We start from the raw sequence: 21,221 nt of genomic DNA, 5'->3' as shown, positions 1-21,221 counted from the left end.
AGCTCTGCTGTGCGGAGATATTTTTACCATTTTCCGTTAATAACTTAATAATAGCTTTTATTTTAGGCTTTGCTTGGGGAGGTCCGCGGCATCGTCGTGGGGAGGGCCTGGTGCACCCCTTCCAGAGGCCGGATAACGCCCCGGGAGCTCGCCCCGGGCTTGCTGAGCTGGAAAACAAATGGTTGTTAATTATTCTGCTGGAGATACTAAGCAACTTAAAAACGGTTGAAATGATTTGGTGAGCTTTGGTGCCTCCAGCATGGTTGTTTTAGTGGAAAGCGGTGTTTGGAAAGAGTGAGGTGGGTGGAGGGAGCACAAGGTGGATGCTGGGGGCGTTATTCCTATGGGGAGGTGAAAATAAGTGGGATTATGATCCTTCGTAAGGGACGGGTGAGTGGGGAGGAAGGATGGAACCGAACCCTTTGGGGTTGGGAGGGTTTTCTGCTCAAGCACAGGAAGGGACGAGGGCGTTTTATAGTGAAAAATACTATTAGTGGCGTAAAAACCTTTGGGTTTATCAATGTGTAAATCTGAAAAGCTGCGTATACCAGTGCGCGTGGTCTGCGCAGGTTGCAAACCAGGCACTGCGGTTTACCTGCTTGTTTTGGTATCAGCAGTTAAAGCAGAGTTTGCGGTAAGCCTTATGTGCTCGATTTTATATAAATATTACACTTGCTATTGGATCGCTGATTGAGAGAGAGAGAGAACTAATTAAGGAGATGGGATATCATCAGTAGATTTTTCTTCCCGGCGATTTTATGAGCAGTAATTTGAAAAGAGCCGTATTAAAGTCATTGAGGGACAAGTTAATGCTGCGTTTCTAAGAATATTGCCCTTCTACTAAAAGATTATCTTCAAGAATAAACAGTGTACAGTAGCTAATTGTTAGCTGACACATTATAATGGCTTTATACTTCCCAAACTGAATTGGTCTGGTTAAAAAAAAGAAAAGAAAAAAAGGAGGAAGTCATGCAGTAACTTTTTAATTATTTAACGATGTATTTCTCAAAGAAGAATTGAATCTGTGCTCGGGGCTGTTGGGGGGAAGTTGGACTGGTAGGTATTGACCACATTTGCAACCCAGCTGACACGGCTGCTGTTAAATAACCTGTGACGGGCCCTGTCTCCGGCTTGCTGGCTTATGTTCCAGGCTGATGGCAGGTATCTGTTTTTCCTCTCTAAATTAAGCTGCTAGGAATTTATTTCTTTCGGATTGTTCCTTTCTGTAGCGCCGTAGGCACAAACGCGGTGCGATATTAAAACCCACCGAAATCTGCGAAGGAAACCAATTAACTCTGGGAAGGAAAATAACAAGCGCGCGGCGCTCGCCTGGAGTTATTGTCGTCCTGCCGGGCTTTGCCCCGGCTGTTTCCCCGTGCCCCAGCCTGGGGCTGCCCCGGCTGCGCTCCCCCCGCTGCCACGGGACGGGGCACCCCCAGCCTTCCCCCCGCCCGCCCCTCCAAGAGAGCCCACGCTCGAAGCCTGTGCGGAAATCGGTGCTCTCAAAGGGGTTATTGTTCACTTATTGGCACTCTGCGACAGGCAGAGGTGCAGAAAGTAATTTATTTTTTTCTTCTTCTTCTTTTTTTCTTTTTTCTTGGTGTAAGTTCTCGGGGGAAACTGGTAACCTCTCAAGCCAATTCCTTCCTTTGCTTCCCAGTCTGTGGGGATGGAGTAGATGGAATTCCTTGCACCAGGAGGGTCCTCTAGGGGCCTGCGGTAGCAATTGTGAAGGTATTAGAGCATATAATATATTTTATAGTATATAGTGTATATATAGACACTATATAGAGAGTATATAATATATAGACACTGTATATAATATATAGACACTAGAGTATATAATATATAGACACTATATACATACATAAAGTGTACATATATACACACTGTATATGTATAGTGTATATATACATGTATATGTACATATATAGGTACATATACACAATATATATAATATAATATATACACATTATAAATGTATATATAGAATATAATATATATACATTATATATACAATAGTGTATATACCTAGATGTATATATATACACTATACATTTAGAATATAATATATATACATTATATATACAGTATATAATATGTATACACACTCTATACATATATATATACACACACTATATATAGTATGTAATATATATTTTATAGTATGCGCAAAGCACAGTGGAGTAATTGCAATGTATTGAGCATCCTTAGCAGGAATGGGCTTTGCTACCTTGGGGTCCGCATTTTCTCGGGAGTGAGTTGTCTTCAGCGCTGATTTTGAACTCAGCCGGTTGGGTTTGGAACCCTTTCAGGCTCCTCAGGGAATGAGAGGACGGCAGCGTGGGGTGAGGATCAGCCGTGCCCCCGCATCGGCCAGGCGCCACGGCGGGGGCTCGCGGCGTCACCAGCAGCTGGCTTTCAGGTGCTGTCGTGTTTTGTTCCCAAGCCTAGCACGCTCCTGCTCTTTTCTGGATTTTGCTCCCACATCTTCCCTTTGGGTCCGTTGTCACCTTTCAGACAAGGCTGTCTTCTCTTTCCAAGACTAAAGCCGTGGTTTGGTTCTCTAAGAAACATCCTATTGTGTAGATCTAACTTAAAACCATAGTGGGTGCATTAGTATGCTGCGGGGCCCTGTTCCAGGAAATGTCTCCGCTTGGGAAAACGATACAAGCGTGTGCTGAAAAGGAAGGAAATGTTTTTTCCCTCGCCTCTCCCAGTTGCTGGCTGTACTGGGTCCCAGCCCTGGCTGGGGCACCGGCCGCCCGCCCTGCCGTTTGCTACCGAGGGCCGACCACAAGAACCGAAATACCAAATTTTGTGTTAAATATGGAATTAACAAAACACTGGAGGGAAACGTTGACTTGAAGAGCTGGGCTTTAATTATATGTCATGGATTATAGAGGCAGAAGGCACAACTGTGATCATTTAGTCCGACTTCCTCTCTACCTATAAATAACAATAAACAGCCTTTTGCTTAAACACAAAGCAGCTTTCTCCGGTGGATTAAACCCTGCATGCTGGGGACGCCAGAAAGAAAAAAACATCTTGTTTGCATTATTTTATGTAGGTTTGAAAGGGCTTGACTCAAGCTGAGGTCACGGTTCCTTTGAGGGAAAGGGCATCCTGCGCTGGGAGGAGCTGGGTCAGCGCAGGGGTCGGGATGTGGTGGGACACGGCGTGGAGGTGCCTTGGATGCTGCGGCACTGGTCCTCCTGGGGACGGTGTGGCATGCCCTAACGGGAGCAGGGGTGAAACTGCAGGGGTGGTCTCCAACTCGTTGAAGCTATTTGAATCCTGACACAGCAGCAGAAGTGCAGATGGGGATCATCCAGCTTCAGCAATTAGCACCAAGGATTGAACCTCTTGCTCTCCCCTCTGCTCTTCTGAGCTGCTGTGCCTGCGCTCTTCCGCGGGCTGTGGGGTGGAGCGGCATGTAACCGTGTGGTCTTGTGTCCCCTCTGTCACACCAATACATGTGGCTGCACAGGGACACATCCTGCTCCTTGCCCTGAGGAACCTACATCTTCCCAGTCAGTCCTCAGGTTGTACCAGGACATGGTGAGGGCCTTGGGCAGCATCTGGGTTCCCTGGGGGTAGCCGTGCTGTTGTCTCCTCTTCCATCAAGTCTTGAGCCTTCCCTTATTCTTCTCTCAACCAGTGGTCAGAGCTGTCTTTGCAGACAAGAAATGAGACCAGGGAGGGGCCACCCATTGGTCTTCCCTAGGCCCCATGTTTCTGCTGCGATCATAGAATCATAGAATGTGTTGGGTTGGAAGGGACCTCTAAAGGTCATCTAGTCCTCCCAGTTTGGGAGCAGCCTGTCCACGCCACCTTATTTTCCCAAGCTTATTTTCTGCAGAATAAGTGAAGGGATTTTATGTTAATAAAACCACAGCAGGTTATTTCACAGTTGGTTGTTTTACACAAGACTCCTCAGCTGGTACAATGTCCCATCAGGGCAATGATCATAGAATGTGTTGGGTTGGAAGGGACCTCTAAAGGCCATCTAGTCCAACCCCCCTGCAGTGAGCAGGGACATCTTCAACTAGATCAGGTTGCTCAGAGCCTCATCCAGCCTGGCCTTGAATGTCTCCAGGGATGGGGCCTCCACCACCTCTCTGGTCAACCTCTTCCAGTGTCTCACCACCCTCATTGGAAAGAACTTCTTCCTAATGTCTCATCTAAACCCACCCTGCTCTAGTTTAAAACCATTGCCCCTCGTCCTATCGCTACGTGCCCTTGCCAACAGCCCCTCCCCATCCTTCCTGTAGGCCCCCTTCAGGGACTGGAAGGCCTCTATAAGGTCTCCCCGGAGCCTTCTCTTCTCCAGGCTGAACCCCCCCAACTCTCTCAGCCGAAGTGATGCTGCAAAGTGTCTTGTGATGCTCTACATGAAAGATGGGATATAAAAATGAAGTTACATTTCCTTCTAAAAATGCCTCCTTAGTCTCCTGGAGTTTGAAGACCTGGTGTTCAAAACCAGGTGGTGATGGCCTTCAGCGTAACCTGGTCTGGTAGCTGCCGGGGTCCCTGAGCATTTGTAGCGCGTGTTTGCAGCATGTGTTGGGCGTCACCGCGGGCACTGGTGTGGCAGGCGCTCTGTTATTCTAAGCATTAGTGTTTGTGTGCATTTTACACATTATAGCATTGCATTATTTAGAGGTAATGCATTATTAAAGGCGCTTCTCCTCGGCAGGGAGAGTAGGTCACTTCCCGCGGTTCCCGCTGCTCCGCGCGAGCGAGTGAGGGTGCTGTCTCTTATGTAATCCTCGCAAGGTGATGGCTGAATAATGGCAATCGTAATGCTCTGGAGCTGATTAATAACATTTAGTACTCCATTAATGAGGAATTTCAGTGAAATGTGTGTAGAAGACATCTGTGTTATCGCACTCGGTTTGTTCCTTCTGCTCGAGCGCCTGGAACCAGAGGAACAATCCATTACTTAGTTAATAATGATGCTCTTCCTAAAATAAAGGCTTGTAAATTCATTTTTATGCCCATAATCATATTTTCCGCTGCGAGAAGAGGGAGGGAGCAGGGAATTGTCTCTTTCCCCTCTTCCTGACAAAATGTATATAATGATAACAAGCATATAAGAGTGTTTGCCCTAGCTAAGTGTTTCTTCGCTTGGGTTAATCAGCATTCGTTGGAGAGCGTGGCACGCAGTTTGTGGAAGGCGATGCGATCCCTGGGGGTGGCGTGGCAGATTTAAATCAGTAATAAAAGCCCTGGGGAAATTAACAAGACAAAACATTAACCACAGACTACACATTAACATACATTAGCATTTTTATTGCACCTGGAGAAATGGTAAATGCGCTTGGTTACTACTGTTAAAAAGTTTATGTTCTATCCTGCATCGTCGCAAATGTATATTTTTGGTTTAAGCCCTTTAGAAGTTAATTAAGCGGATTTCTATAGCAGCGCTTGAGTAATAGACTTCAGGTTCACTTTTATGGTGACTTGGAAGATAAAGAACACATTTGTGCCCCGTTTGTGATGCTAGTAATGCACGCGATGTGCAGCAGAGTAGGGCGTGGAAAAAAAGTAGGGGGAAGAAGCGCCAGTAGGGGAAGAAGCAGCTGCGTTACTGAGCCTTACTGGTCAAACTGGGTTCCGTGGCTGAACGATGCGCAGGGTTTAGTGGGCACCAGTTGGTTCCTCTGAAGGCAACACGTTTTCTTGAGGGCTGTGGTGGTCTCTGCTGCGCGTGCCGTAGCAAATCGCCCTTTCGGAGGCTGTGTTCGAATCAATTATAATAGTTAATCGCCTTTCGGTTTAACGCGCAGCCTCTCCCCAAGGAAACTCGGGAACAGGTATAAAATGACATACGTGAACTGCAGAGAGCAGAGAAGATTGCGGGAGGAAATCTTCAAAAATGAGGCCATCCCCTTGAGGGGAAAAAAAAAAAACCAACCCACCTATTTCTTCCTGGAGAGTGAATCTATAAGCAGAAGAGTTCACAGAGAAGACAAATGGAAACTCCGTGTAAAGTTTAAGCAAAGGTCAAATACAGCAAGCTCTCCTTCACAGCGGAGTGGAGCTCACGGGCTGAATGAGAAGCGGCAGCAGCAGGTATTCGCCAGCATCTAATGCTCTCTCTTCTCTTCCAAGGGGTAGTTGGTTAGCTTTTTTAAAAAAAAATCTTCTAGAAAATTACCTTTAAAATGCTCTTACTCTTAAAAGTGATGCTCATGTTGGCGCTGAGGATCACACGAGTGCTGCTTTCCAATCTTTCCCTGTCTGGATTTGCTCGCTGATGTGTCAGGCGAGAGGTTTTTGCCCCAGGCGGCCGCCCTGCCTCGTGCCTGGGCAATGGAGCGGCTCCGGTCGGTGGCCTTGGCGCTGCAAGCAATGCCAGGCTGCCAGGGCCGGGCTGGAGGTGCCCGCGGCCTTTGCCCGCCATCAGCTGCGTCGAGGCTGTGATGCTTTGCACAGAACTGGGTACTACCCTTTTTTTGGACATAATTTAACCTTATTCCAGTGGTCCCAGTTTCCATTGGCTTGTGGTCACTCTCGTAAACCAGCAAGACCCTTGCAGTCGGCCTGGCTGGAAGGAGCCGTGGCGGCAGATCTGGTACCCAGCTGCTCACGGCGCATCATTTCCAACAAGTTCCCTGCAGTCCTCCGGCACTGCGTCCCTTAAATTAATAGGGAAGCACTAAAGCGGGCTGATAGCGCTGCTCCATTAGCTTCCTCCCTGAGCTCCTCTCAAATCAGTGTTCCCTCTCGAGCGGAGCCATTACACAGCATGCGGCTCCCGGGGGTGTCGGGAACCAGCTGCTTCTCCGTCCAGCACGGGGATGGCCAGCGGGTCCCGGGAGCCGCGGGGTCCCTGAGCAGCTCTGCCCGGCCGGTGGCACGGCTCGCCCTGCGCCGGGATGGAGAAATGGGGCGGTGGGTAGCGGGTGGCAGGAGGTAAATGCTTCCCCTCGTGGCTCGCGTTGGAGGAGGCTAATGAAATTGGGTAATTAGCAAGTTTGTTAATGAGCTGGGGGAGGGAAATTGAGCTTCAGCTGTCACAGTATTGGTGGCTTTGGGGGCTTGTAAAAGTTCAGGCTTGGGGAAGGTTTTGCTTGCCTCGTGTCCCGTCGTGGCAGTTTTTTTGTGGACTGGCAGATTCTCTTAAAAACAAACAAAAACCCCCAACCCCCATTGCCTAAAAAGCGCACTGCCATTTGATTTGCGTATTCCTTTTTTTGCGGCCTGATGTTTCAAACTGCAGCCTGTTCTGGGACTCTGTGTGCGTGTGACATGAAATAAGAGACTGCTCGGCTCCTGCGCCGAATCTACTTTAGGTAAAGACTCGTGTATATATTTACGATCCTGCTGATGGCGTGAAGAGCCCGAGGAGACGAGCCGGCGGTTCCGTTCTGTCGATTTGCTTTGAATTTCACATTTATAGTTGTGTGGCAGGAGGCAACCACGTATTGCCACTGTCCCTCGGTGCTAGTTGAGCACGCACAGTTAGACGTGCCGCCTTCCTTCGGCTCTCACTCTTGCAGGCATCCCACCTTGCCGGGGATCTCGCTGCCCCTGCTCCTGCCAAAGCAAGCGGTGCCTGGAGAGCTGAAGCATCTCCCTTTTCCCCCTCCCCAAGGTTTGAGGCTTGTGTTGTCCCTTCTCTGCCCTACGGCGGCATTTTTCTGGACTTTTTAAAATTTGGAGGTCGCTTTTAAATAGCGGTCATTAGGATGAGGCGGGGGAAGTGGGTTCATGTGTTCCTGAGCTTGGAACGGGGACACAAAAAAGGGGTAAAGATTGAAACAGGATTTCTGAGCTGTTGTCCTAGGACCGCTTGTGGCCCAGCAGACTTTGGCAGATGGTTTGTGAAATCCTTCCCTCCCCCAAAAAGCACACGCGATGCCGCCCCTGCGAATGAGCAGGCAATCTGTTACTTCTCCGTTCTCTCACTTTTATTTAAAGTTCAAATCTCAGCCGGGTTTTTGTTTGACTAAAATATGTGACAATCACTTCACCGTGACTTTGCAAGATGGGCTGCAGGGTTGGTGTTTCGGGTTTGTTTTTTTTTCCCCGGAAAAGGTTAATTGGTCCTTGAATAAATAAATAAGTTAAAAAACTGGATGCGCTGCTCAGACTCTCCAGCTTCTATCTGTGAAGATTTCAACTGCTGTCCCATGTCTGGGCTAGCATTGGTCCTGTTCGTGGTTCCATCCCTCGCAGGAGCCCGTGGTACCCAGATGCTGAGCGGGACTGGGAGGATGCGGCCGATCCGCAGCTCCCGCGCAGGAGCTGGGAGCAGAGGGGCTGCCGGACCGCGGGTGCCGGGGGGACGACGACGAGGCAGCCCCAGTCCGCCTGGCCGCTTTGCTGTTTGAAGTGCCATTGTTCCCCCTGTCGCTCAGGCCCTCCTCTCGCATTCAGCGTGTCTCAGCATCCTTGGGGAAAAAAGCCTTGATCCTGGACTTGCTCTTCTCTGGGGGTTCAATAGGCTTCTCTGGCTGAAAGGCGGGCTTTGGAAAGGGAGGGAGGGGGGCTTTTCACAGAGCTGGGGGGAATCAAAGGGAGTCATCACAAACGGCAGCTTAAAACATCCGACCTTTTCCGGCTTCTCTCCTCGGCTTTACGTGCCCGTGCAGAGCGTGGGTGCAGTGCTGCTGCTTTTGTGGCATCAGTTCTTTGGTGCCTGCCATGGCTGCCCCATCCCTGGAGGTGTTCAAGGCCAGGCTGGACGGGGCTTGGAGCAACCTGGTCTGGTGGGAGGTGTCCTGCCCAGGGCAGGGGCTTGGGACTAGATGACTTTTAAGGTCCCTTCCAACTCTAACCAGTCCCTGATTCTATGGTTTGCGCGCCTTGTGTTTCCCAGGGGTGGTTTCATGGCAGGGCTCGTCTCCGACCTCCCCGGGGGCTCAGAGGGCACGTTTGGGGTGTGAAGTCTGCAGACCCCCGTGCATCTTTGTCCTCTCCTGCCCATCTGCCCGTTGCAGGGACGGTGGCACCAGCCAGCACAGAAAGAGCACGGGACGTGCAGACCCGTTCTGCAGCGGTGGGCTCTCGGGTGTCCCAAATACCCTTGTCCAGGTCTCGTGCTGCCCCATGATTTCCTCCTAGTCCTGGCTGCCTGCATCAGGGTCTACCTGTGAGTTTTACGAGAGGGATGAGTGCTAAAGGAAAACGCAAAAGGCAAAGAAAACAAGCCCAAAATGTGGCGTTTGGTTTTCTTACTCCCTTCCTGCCTCTGGTTTTTAAGCCTGCCACGTGATTTGAGGAGGGCGGGAGGGCTGATAACGTTCTTCTGCAAGACTTGGGTTTGGCAAGACAGGGAACACAGCTAAGGGAGGGCAGCAGAGAAAAAAAACCACAACAGGTAAGATGCTACAGAAACTGCTTCCCTGGCAGCTGCAGGAGGAGCCGCTTTGGTGGAAGGAACTGCAGGTGCAGAAGGGACCCTTGGCAGCATCTCTTCCCACCACGCTGTGAACCAGAAATGGCAGTGCCCGGCTCCCAGGAGGCTGCTCTTTTACTCCGTATTGTACGGCAGCCTGAACAAACTGTGCCGCTCTTGGTAACGAAAGAGGTGACATTACTAATTTATTTGCCCACCCAAATGCAGGATGTGATAGAACAGAATTAATCTCTTCTACACATCAGATGCTTGTAGCTTTGGGCGGCGGGTGAGCTTTTAGCCTCCGGTGTGTGGCTAACTGGGAGTTGAGCTGGTTGCCTTGGTTCAGTGTGGCATGAAGATAAATGAGGGGCTGCAAGGAAGAGGCGTTTTATGGGTACGTGGTTGGTCCCAAGCCTGGCTGTGGGCGGTGGGATGAGGCTGAAGGAAAGAGGGATTAGTGTTGGCTGTGGTGCCTTGATGGCCCTGGCAATCGGCCGAGCCCCCTTCACAACCCAGCACGGATGAATCCTGCAGAACGGCACAGGGTGGTTCAAAAGGCATGTTTCCGAGTGACAGCAGTGCCTCTGGGGGATGGCTGTCCCTCGGTGGTCTCCCAGAGAAGGAAATCGCTCAAATTTCAAAGAGGGAGGTGATTCTGCCCCTCTGCTCCGCTCTGGTGAGACCCCACCTGGAGTACTGTGTCCAGCTCTGGAGCCCTCAGCACAAGAAGGACATGGACCTGTTGGAGCGGGGCCAGAGGAGGCCCCGGAGGTGCTGGGAGGGCTGGAGCCCCTCTGCCGTGAGGACAGGCTGAGAGAGTTGGGGGGGTTCAGCCTGGAGAAGAGAAGGCTCTGGGGAGACCTTCGAGCCCCTTCCAGTCCCCGAAGGGGGCCTACAGGAAGGATGGGGAGGGACTCTGGATCAGGGAGTGTAATGATAGGACATGGGGCAATGGCTTCAAACTGAAGAAGGGGAGATTTAGATTGGATATCAGGAAGAAATTCTTTGCTGTGAGGGTGGTGAGCCCCTGGCCCAGGTTGCCCAGAGAAGCTGTGGCTGCCGCATCCCTGGAGGGGTTCAAGGCCAGGCTGGACGGGGCTTGGAGCAACCTGGTCTGGTGGGAGGTGTCCCTGCCCAGGGCAGGGGGTTGGAACTAGATGATCTTTAAGGTCCCTTCCAACCCGAACCATTCTGTGATTCTATGAAATCTGGCCACAGCGGTGGCCGCAGTGCTGCTGCTGAGTCTCGGGACAGTGGCTGTGCGGGAGAGCTTTAATGAGGCATTTTGGATTCCATCCCCTGCTGCAGCTGGTTACTGAATCGTCTGTATGCTAATGAGCTAATTTGTGTCATTAACAGAGCCCTGTTAATCAAGACCTCCCATGGTATGACTGGGCTGTAGCCACAACGCTTGCTGTATTTTAGGCCCTGAGTTTTTTTAATTAGTAACGCTGTGTACAGTGCTCATCCCTGGGCCCCTGCAGCGCAGCCCATGGGGGTGCTGAGATACCTCGAGATGCAGAACCGGGGTCTCAGGATTTACTTTCCAAGGGGAGGTGTTTCCTAAAAGCCTGGCTAGAGAGGTGGAGCGTAAGTGACTTGAGATGCTGCAGTGTTCAGCAAGGAAGGAGCAGGAATGTCTTAAGTCCCTTCCTGCCAGCATGCATTTAACCCGGCACAGAGAGATTTGCTGGTCACACCTGCAGCTCAGGGTGTTTGATAGCCACAGAGCCACTTTGATGCCCAAAAATCTCGACTGAAGTTTCCTGCCTTCCCTCCCGCGGGGCAGGGATTCGTACAAGAGCGAGGTTGCATCCTTAGGGCAGCATTTTGCTTTCACGGGCTGTTGTGGTTTAACCCCAGCTGGCAACTAGCACCACGCGGCTGCTTGCTCACTCCCTTCTCCCCAGTAGGGTAGGGAGAAGAGGGAGAAAAGGATGGGGGAAAAAAACCTCCTGGGTTGAGATAAAGACAGTTTAATAGAAGAGTAACAGAAGAGGAAAATAATAAGAATATACAAAATAAAGTGATACAACACTGGTGAGGCCACATCTGGAGTGCTGTGTCCAGTGCTGGGCTCCCCGGTTCCAGAAGGACAGGGAACTGCTGGAGAGGGGACAGCAAAGGGCTACCAAGATGCTGAGGGGACTGGAACACCTCTCTCATGGAGAAAGGCTGAGGGATTTGGGTCTCTTCAGTCTGGAAAAAAGACGACTGAGGGGGGATCTTATCAACGCTTATAAATACTGAAAGGGTGGGTGTCAGGAGGATGGGGCCAGGCTCTTTTCAGTGGTGCCTGGCGACAGGACAAGGGGTAACGGGCACAAACTTGACCATGGGAAGTTCCACCTCAACATGAGGAGGAACTTCTTTCCTGTGAGGGTGGCAGAGCCCTGGCACAGGCTGCCCAGAGAGGTGGTGGAGTCTCCATCTCTGGAGACATTCCAAACGCGCCTGGAGGCGTTCCTGTGCCACCTGCTGTGGGTGACCCTGCTCTGGCAGGGGGTTGGACTGGATCATCTCCAGAGGGCCCTTCCAACCCCTGCCAGTCTGGGATTCTGTAACACAAGTCCTTGTCACCACTTGATGATCAGTTGCCCAGCCCATCCTGAGCAGTGATCACGGATTCCTGCCCCCCCTGCAACCCCCATTTATATGATGTCTATGGGATGGAATATTCCTTTGGCCAGCTTGTCCTGTCTATTCTCCCTCCCACCTTCTGTGGGGAGCTGAAAAAGCCCTTGGCTAATGTAAATGTTACTTAGCAACAGCTAAAACTAAAAGGTGTTATCAACTTTGTTCTCATACTAAATCCGAAACACAGCAGCTACTAGAAAAAAAATCTAACTCTATCCCAGCTGAAACCAGGACGGGTGCTTGCGTGAGCTATGGGAGAGGTGGGGATGACGGGACGACAGACCAGCTCACGTGCAGGTGACGGTGTGCATCTCAGCTATTTTCCTGCAGTGTTTCTGGCCCCAACACTTCCTCATGCTGCTGTGTTTGTGTTTTCCAGATCATCCGATTATGCGGCCACGCTCAGCAGAGGCAGTATCGATCAGCTAATTACCCTGAAGACCTTTTAGTTGACAGGAAAGTCCTGAAGGTGACTCACATCGAGCAAGAAGAGACTCTGTCGAGCAGGAGGAGGTGAGGCCGCTGGGGCTGAGCGTGGTGCCTGCGGGATGGGCTGCGGGAGCAGTTGCCATACAGCGTGGCCCCGTGGAAGAGGATGGAAAAGCTCCTTATTTCCCTTATCCGCAAACCTGCCGCTGAACATCAGAGCTGCTCTTTGGCTGGCTCTGAAATGCAGCGAGGTGCCTACATGTGTTTTCTCACCTAGTGCATCTATTTTTTATTTCTTTGTAATGTGTGAAACTGCCTCGTCCTTTTCATCTTTGTTTTGCTTTTTTGCAATGCGCCAGGCACCCGGTTCACACACCAAATGCCTCCTCTGGGTTTCCTGGGCACTGCTATCGGGGCAGAAATACTCACAGGTGTAGTTTTAGGTGGAAACGGTCCCTCTAGCCCAAAACGCTGCGTGTAACACTGTGTGTGCAGGTAAGGGGGACTCATTTCACTTTTTTTTTTGGTGCAGTCTTTTACGATAGTTCAGGAATGTTAACAGCCTTTTATTGAATATTTTCAAAGTGAAGCAGGTACCTCCGCTGCTGTCACTGCACCCTGTGCTTCCTTCCCTCTGTAAATAGAAGCTGTAATTCGGTGGGCGCATGCTGGTGTGTCAGGGAGAAGCATCTCCCCTCTGGATCTCAGAGGGCACCCAGAAATGTGCGGTGCCTTTACTACTGACTTGGATACAAGAAGAATAGATAGACTAAGTTGGATGGATTTCTCTTTAAAGAGTAACAGGGCCACATTCTTGATACGGTTCCCATGAGATATAGCACCAGGGCTTGCATTCCTCTGTTGTCTCGACACGTTGGAGGGTTACACAGCCCAGGCTCTGCCGGAGATGTCCTCGGAGAACTGTGAAGTCTAATGAGGTCTGCTACGATGAATTATGTGAGCTCATACCTGCAGATACGGAGGAGTTTCTCCCTTCCCCTCCTCTCCCTGCCTGGCAGGGAGCTCTGCTCCCCAGGAAAGTTTTCTTCCATCCGTCTCCCCAGCGCTGCTGGGATTTGCGGGATGGGGAACAAGGCAGTGCTGAGGACGCGAGGAGCTGGGAGTGACGGGCAGCCTAAGGCTTGTCCTGCTCGGGGTTTGGCGTAACTGAAACCCCAGGTCTTGCATCGTTTTGGCTTTCAAAATGGTGTTGGTAGGACCTCCTGCCCCACCGTAAGCCCAGTGCAGGAGACAGCCGTAGGAGGTAGTTCGTGAAGGAGGTGAATGTCTGAAGAACCCCTCCAATTTGTGCAGGGGGGTTGTGGGCCCCCTGCCCTTCGGAGGGGGCTTGGCTCCTCAGGCAAAGGTTTATTGGCATGGGCAGTGATGGTTGGTGCTTGCCAGGGTAGGACCTGGTGGCCCTCTGCCCACACCGGCTGTGTCTGTGTGACCGGAGCAGGCACAGGCTCCTCGGTAGCAGAAAAGCAGAGTGGAACAGAGCTGGCTGCCTTCCCTGGCGCTGGGGCCTCTTCTCCATCTTCTTGTTTCGCCTGCCCCCAGCTGGCAGTCCAGGGCTTTGTCTGCAGAGGGAACGCCGCCAAATCCCCAAGCAAAGAGGGATGGAGGGAGCCGGGCACCCCCTCTGCACCCCAGCTTGCTCTGTCTGACAGCTCGGCAGCTCCCCACAGCTGGCAGGGCATGGAGGGATGCGGCCACCAAGGGATGCCCCCGGGAGTGCTCCCAGCTTGAGGTGCTGATCCCTCGCCATCCCTTCCGGGGAAGGAGGCCAAGAAGTAACCCCTTGCTGAAGGGGAAACCTGCTGAACCCAAGCCAGAGCCTGTGAAGCCAAGTCTAACTTCCTTCCGTCCCTGCTATTCATATTATCGTACTTTTTGTGCCATTTACCTGATAAAATCTGCCAGTGTTTCCCAGTGACAGTTGCCGAGTGTCCCAAGGGGACCGGCCTGGGCTGGGGGGGGACAAGCGCATCCTGCTCCCGCAGCCCCTGTCCCCGTTCTGGCGGCTGTCGGAGTCCCCGGGGTCAGCCTGTGTCCTGGCACCCCTGGACCACTGCCGGAGGGGACCTGCTGGGGACAAAGGTCCTTGGTGCTGGGAAGCGAGGGCACAGGGTGGATGTGGTTCACATCCCCTCTGCCTGGTGCAGGCACTGCTCCTGCGGCTCCTCCTGCCTTCCCGGGGCAGAGCCATTCTCCTAAGTCTTTGAACGCAGACTGTCACCCCAGAGCCAGCCCAACGTACACCCTGAAATCATGTATTTTCAACAGCGCGGCATGAAACCCAGCATTACGCGTCTGTACAGGTCTGTGCTGAGTGCGTCTGCTCTGACCTGCCACCAAAAATGCCACCTGCCCTTGCAGGGCTGGTGGATGGCTGACGTAAGGCAGACAAAGTGACAAGGCTGTCCTTTCCCGAAGGGCCTCCATCACCTTCTGCAAAGCGCAGGGGGCTGCTGGCAGCCTGGGCACTTGCTTTGGACCCCATGAATGCACCTTTCCTGAGGGGCTGTGAGGGCGCAGAGCGTGTGTCTGGCTTTGGCGTGCTGCGGGGTTGGGCTGAGGTGCTGCTGCCCCGGCATCCCTCCCGTCACTGGTGGCTTTACCCCAAGAAACAATGGGTTCAGCCCTTCACTGAGTAACATCAGGGGATGATGCAAAATGCTACTTGAGGTCAGAAATAAGACTGATGCTTCATGGTTTGTTTGCACCCAGCTGCTTTCTTGTCGTGTTTATGCGACTCCCTTCGCTGGTTAAAATGCACCAACCCCATCTTCTTTTCCTCTTTGAACTGAACACTATTTTTTTCCCTCTCTTTCTTCCAGGGAACTCATTATGAAGCTGAAGTCCCACAGCAGTTTTTACAGCAGCTTGCCAGAGTACATCTGCAACCACAGCTCTGCTGTTCACAACGACACTCTTTGCTGGAATGGACAAGATGTCGTGGAGAGGTGAATCATGTCTCCCTTCTCTCCCTCTTCCCAGCACTGCTTATCCTTTGTTAATCAACCGCAGGAGCGGTCTGTGGCCAAGACACTGCTCATTCCCTTAAGAAACCTTTTACAGAGCCGGTGTCCACCTGCGCTGCAGCTCAGATGCAGGTGGGAAGTCTGCACAGAGAGGAGAAGTGGTTGCGTGCTGCCCTCCACTGAGTTTTCTGCACTCTGCTGTGAAAATCCTGCAGCCACGGTGGCTTTCGGTCGGGGTGGGTTGGTAGTGGAGGTGCCAGGGGCAGCTCCTCCGGAGTAGCAATGGGGGCAGTTGACCCCATGTATTGCCTTGTGGTGGGGATGTCTCCATCCTGGCTCCATGCAGTGGTAGCAGGACAGCATAGAATCCTAGAATGCGTTGGCTTGGAAGGGACCTCTAAAGGCCATCTAGTCCAACCCCCCTGCAGTCAGCAGGGACATCTTCAACTAGATCAGGTTGCTCAGAGCCTCATCCAGCCTGGCCTTGAATGTCTCCAGGGATGGGGCCTCCACCACCTCTCTGGGCAGCCTGGGCCAGTGTCTCACCACCCTCAGTGGAAGGAACTTCTTCCTCATGTCTCATCTAAACCCACCCTGCTCTAGTTTAAAACCATTGCCCCTCGTCCTATCACACCATGCCCTTGCCAACAGCCCCTCCCCAGCTTTCCTGTAGGCCCCCTTTAGGGACTGGAAGGAGCTCGAAGGTCTCCCCGGAGCCTTCTCTTCTCCAGGCTGAACCCCCCCAACTCTCTCAGCCTGTCCTCACAGCAGAGGGGCTCCAGCCCTCCAATCATCTCCGCGGCCTCCTCTGGGCCTGCTCCAACAGGTCCATGTCCTTCTTGTGCTGAGGGCTCCAGAGCTGGACACAGTACTCCAGGTGGGGTCTCAGGAGAGCAGAGCAGAGGGGCAGAATCCCCTCTCTGGATCTGCTGGCCATGCTTCTTTTGATGCAGCCCAGGATGCGATTGGCCTTCTGGGCTACAAGCGCACGTTGTTGGCTCATGTCCAGCTTTTCACCCACCAGTGCCCCCAAGTCCTTTTCCGCAGGGCTGCTCTCTATCACGTCATCCCCCAGCCTGTATGGATAATGAGGATTCTCCCGACCCAAGTGCAGGACCTTGCACTTGGCCTTGTTGAACTTCATGAGGTTTGCTCGGGCCCACCTCTCCAGCTCGTCCAGGTCCCTCTGGATGACATCCTGTCCCTCTGGCACACTGGACCGCACCACTCAGCTTGGTGTCATTGGCAAACTTGCTGAGGGTGCAGTTGATCCCACAGCATGATGGCATCCCCTTCCCCATCCAAGGAGCGACAAGGAAGGCCACCTTGTTGGGTTTCTCTGTTGGCTGTGTACTGGAGGAGGTCAGGACCACTGAGGTCTGGTGGTGCCACTGCTGCCATCTGACCATCTTCCCACGACCGAGCCCTCGCTCTCCGCTCTGGATGGAGCCGTTCATGCCAGGGTCCTGCTCGTGCCCTGGCTGCTTTTCCCTGTCCTACTCACCCGTTCTGGGGATGTCCTGGTGGTAACAGTGAGGTTAATGAAGACAAGCAAGTACAGGATTAATAGCATAAAGGGGAAGGAAGTGTTAATAGAAATGGAGATATATTTTTTTTTTTTCTTGCAGAAAATGCCCCTCAGGAACGTTAAAGAATGTGGAAATAGAACTTGGAAATGTTTTTTATAATTATACATAAATCACCTCTAATCACCCTACTTTGCAAAGCATCCTTTGCTATTAAGTAGTTTGAATAAGGGAAGAAATAGAAATAAAATCAGGAAGTGGTGAAATGTTGAGATATTAATTATGACTTCTTGATCAGTAACCTCAGGTGCTAATTAGCCTGTACTTGCAATACTGACCTGAAACACTGAAGGGACCAAAATAGCGTCAAACTATATGTTGAAAAAAAAAAAACCTGCTCAAGAATCTAAGATCACACACTTAATAAGATGTACTTACTTTGCCTAAGGAAAAATGTTTCCTCTATCTGTACCTATTTCTGTAAATTCCTGAGTTTCCATGCCTAAGTGAGAAGTACAATTGGAAAAAAAAAAAAAAAAGATTATTTCAATACCGTCTTGCTGGTTGTTGATTAAAACTTCTTAAAACGGTGCTATAAACACTGCAGCTTTGCAGAGGAGGACCGAGGGCAAGGTCTTTGCTTATGGCAGTTCACTGGGGACGCGGCCAGTGGCCCTGGTCCAGGTCCAGCTGACACACGGCTGGGCCAAGTGGCAGCGATGGAAAGGTGCTGAGTCCAGATCCTCCTGCAAATGTAAGTTCTGAGCTATTTGCGGGTTAAACATGACTTTAGATGATAGCCTTCTCCAGCTTTCATCTGACGATACCGGTGGACCATCGTAGGCAGAGATGTCATCCTAGGTCCCCTGCTGCAATGCTGTGGTGTTGGTGGCACAATGTGGCAGGTTCTGTAGGTGCAGACGAGGCAGGGAGAGGGTAAAATGTACGTGCATGCAGGGGGCGCCGAGGTTTCAGCCCCTGACTGCCTGGCTGTTGAGTCGAGGATGAAATCCTGTGCTGCGCTTGAAGAGAGCATGCCTCCCCACCCCTCTCCTCCTTGCCCCCTCCGATCTAGCGCAGAGATGTCACCACCTCCGCCAGCTCCTATGAGATTTTAGTAACAGCTCCCTTGCAGGCAGATATTGGAGTTTTTGGCTGCGAGCAGACAGGGGTGCTGAGAGTGACATCCCCCATCCCCTTGCAGACACATCAGCGGTGTCCTGGAGGGGGAACCCCTTGCTAGCTGGGCAGGAAAGCGGCGTAGGTGGTGGCTTGCAGGAGACTTGAACACCCCCGTGAAGGCAGGGTGTTCAGGAGGGACGGCAAATGGATGCACAACGTTGATGTTGTTGCTTCTTAAATAGCATCAGCTGCCTTCCTACCTTGTGTTTTTAGCATCTGCAGCCGTAACGCTTCCCTGGTGACCCTCTCCTCTCCGTAGCCTGCAAAAGTGTGTTGCACGTGGTGGTGTTTCTGCCAATGAAGTACAGGGGAGAACTCAGCTAAATAAAGCTGAACCAAGATAGTGGTCCGTGGTGCTCCTCTCTCAGGACCCATTTGCAGAATGTTTCAAATAGAAGCAAACACGCAGTTAAGAGGGTCTCTAAAGCCAATTGCATTGCTTCACGTGGAGCCAGAACCGACTGCTTCACATGCTCGGACTTCCCAGCGTGGCATCTCTTCCGGAGAGTCTGTGAGGATTCCTGGAAATCAGGAGCATTTAAGGTAATGGTGCTCGAGTACCCCCAAACCACCCATTTCTTTATTCAGTGTTTTCCCCAAGAGGGAGCCAAGCAGCTGTTCAGGGCGTAGGAGCCCTTTCCCAAGCTGCTCTGAGAATGTGCATTATGTGCTGGAGTGTTTCTGGCGTCGCTACAGCAATTTTCCTGCTGGATCGTTGCGCACTCATTCGTCATCAAACTCCAGGTTGCCGCTTTTTACAAGAAACTTGGTGTTTTTTGAATCTCTAGTATTAATTTCAGGATGCTGCCCTGGTAGTTGTCCCACGTTAATAACAACTGCTAGAAAGAAGGTGTGATTTTCTAGATTTTGTGCACATAAAATATACTTTATATCTTCACGTTTCCCTCTTGCTTTGTTGGATATTGGCTTTTGCAAATGGTGCACTTTTTCCTGGTGCAGATCTTCCTGACTGAAAGTTCATCAGGCTGGACAGGAGGAGGTGCTCATGCCTTGCACTTAACCTGCTGCAGGTGGTTGCTCTAGCTGGATATGTATCACCTCGGGACAGGATTGAGTTACCTGAGCGTGGGCACCTTTGGGATCTGGGGCATCCATGGGAAGATCTAAGACCACCCCTGGCCCTGTGGAGTGGCAGCTAGGGCTCGGGGGAGACACCTTGCAATTCCCATGGAATCCTAGAATGTGTTGGGTTGGAAGGGACCTCTAAAGGCCATCTAGTCCAACCCCCCTGCAGGGAGCAGGGACATCTTCAACTAGATCAGGTTGCTCAGAGCCTCATCCAGCCTGGCCTTGAATGTCTCCAGGGATGGGGCCTCCACCACCTCTCTGGGCAACCTGGGCCAGGGGATCACCACCTCCAGTGTAAAGAACTTCTTCCTAATGTCTCATCTGAACCCGCCCTGCTCTAGTTTAAAACCATTGCCCCTCGTCCTATCGCTACATGCCCTTGCCAACAGCCCCTCCCCAGCTTTCCTGTAGGCCCCCTTCAGGGACTGGAAGGGGCTGGAAGGTCTCCCCGGAGCCTTCTCTTCTCCAGGCTGAACCCCCCCCAACTCTCTCAGCCTGTCCTCACAGCAGAGGGGCTCCAGCCCTCGGATCCCCTTCGTGGCCTCCTCTGGCCCCGCTCCAACAGATCCATGTCCTTCTTGTGCTGAGGCCACCCTAGGGACAGGTTAAAAAGCACCTGCTGAAGCTGCTGAAGGGGAGAGTGATGGTTGGGTGGGTGCTGTGTTTCTGTGTGTTTCCATGTCTGGTGTCACACAAAGGATGGATAAAGCTGTGTGGGCATCGCTGTGTATCAGTGAGCTCAGCGTGAGGATCCACAGGGGCATGTCTGGGCATTGGTGGTGTTCCTGTAGGGCTTGTGGCTATTTACGGCTCACATCTTTAATGCAGTACACAAACGTTAGCTAAGTTAGAGAGGAGCCCTACTGGTTTCTCCATTTCCTGACCTCTCTGTCATGACAAAATTTGCTAGATAGTCTAAGCCCTTTTCCTATAACACGTTAAATCAGGCCTGGAATAGCAACTTCACAGCCCCTTGCCAATGCGTTCAAGTACTAGATAATACCAACAATGTGTATATCCTGTTGTTTGACGCAAACAGTCCCGTCTGCACCCTATGTTCCTCCTCTTGTGGTTTTTCTGAATCGGTATTTACTCTGTCCTGTTTATCCCAGCGCTTTGTTATCAGCAGAGCGTCCCTCCTCCCCACGGGCCGGAAGTGCTCGGTGCCTTTCCACTGGGTCTCATTTCCCAGTTTAAGCCTTGAACCATCGTCCCCTGTTTCCTCGTTGCCCTTAACTCCCTCTGCCCTGATTGACCGTGGCATGTTCATCTGGGACTCCGATGCAATGCAGCCAGCTTGTGTATTTTATCGTGCTTTTCTCCTGGTGCAACTATTTCAGTGCAGTCCTGTGCAGGCTCTACTTTGCTGGTTGTGTTGATGGAGGTCCAGTTCCAGTTGAGTTTGTTTCTTGTTTTATCCCTGTTTCATCCAGTTTCTTGTTTCCTCCATGGCTCTGAGACTACTTCCCACTGATGGAGCAGGGTTATGCGTGCAGTGGGTGCAGCCCCTTGAACCCCCCCTGAAATTAAGAGCTCTGTGGACCTTCTTGACCAAGGGCTTTCTACACCTTGACTTGTGGTGGGAATAATATGCAACATGCTCTACAGAAGGGTCAGCATCACTCATCCTGCTTTGTGTATTCTGGCATTTTTAGTATGTGTCATCCTTCATTTTCTTTTACCGAGTGTTACTTTGTGATCCTTTGTCCATCTCACTTACTTCTCTGGGTTGGACCATCTAATAGCAAGAGTTCATCCTCCTTCCAGAGGCTTGGTCACCATCCCTTACGTGGGTTTAGCGCATGGTGCCTTGATCTGTCAGAAATAACGGCTTGCAAACAGTGGGAACCATACAAGGAAGATTGATTTTTCTGGTCACGCACTGAGCGGTGCCTGTGTCTTTCGCTGTGCTGTTGTTGCTCCGTTGAAGAACATAAGCCAAAGTGGGAAGAAAAAAGAAAAGGCAAGAAATTGCTGCTTTTCACACTTTTCAAAGTGTGCAAAAAAACATACTGTGCTTTT

At 51.4% G+C, this 21,221-nt stretch overlaps 1 protein-coding gene across 3 annotated transcripts in view; it reads left to right on the top strand.

Annotated features, from left to right (window-relative positions):
- The window catches only part of GPC3 (glypican 3), a 172,656-nt gene that overhangs the window by 90,153 nt on the left and 61,282 nt on the right, over positions 1 to 21,221 (top strand). For all 3 annotated transcript variants that reach the window (XR_012589033.1, XM_074600861.1, XM_074600862.1), the window contains exons 4-5: positions 12,369 to 12,502; positions 15,259 to 15,384. Coding sequence is in view for 2 of the 3 variants with exons in the window: in XM_074600861.1 (XP_074456962.1) it covers positions 12,369 to 12,502; positions 15,259 to 15,384 (260 nt within the window). In the remaining variant the exon portion in view is untranslated. The remainder of the gene's footprint in view (positions 1 to 12,368; positions 12,503 to 15,258; positions 15,385 to 21,221) is intronic.

Source organism: Larus michahellis, chromosome 9, assembly GCF_964199755.1.
Source record: "Larus michahellis chromosome 9, bLarMic1.1, whole genome shotgun sequence".
Lineage (NCBI taxonomy): Eukaryota > Metazoa > Chordata > Aves > Charadriiformes > Laridae > Larus > Larus michahellis.
The sequence above is the reverse complement of the archived record's forward strand: the minus strand, read 5'-3'. Positions and strand labels throughout refer to the sequence as shown.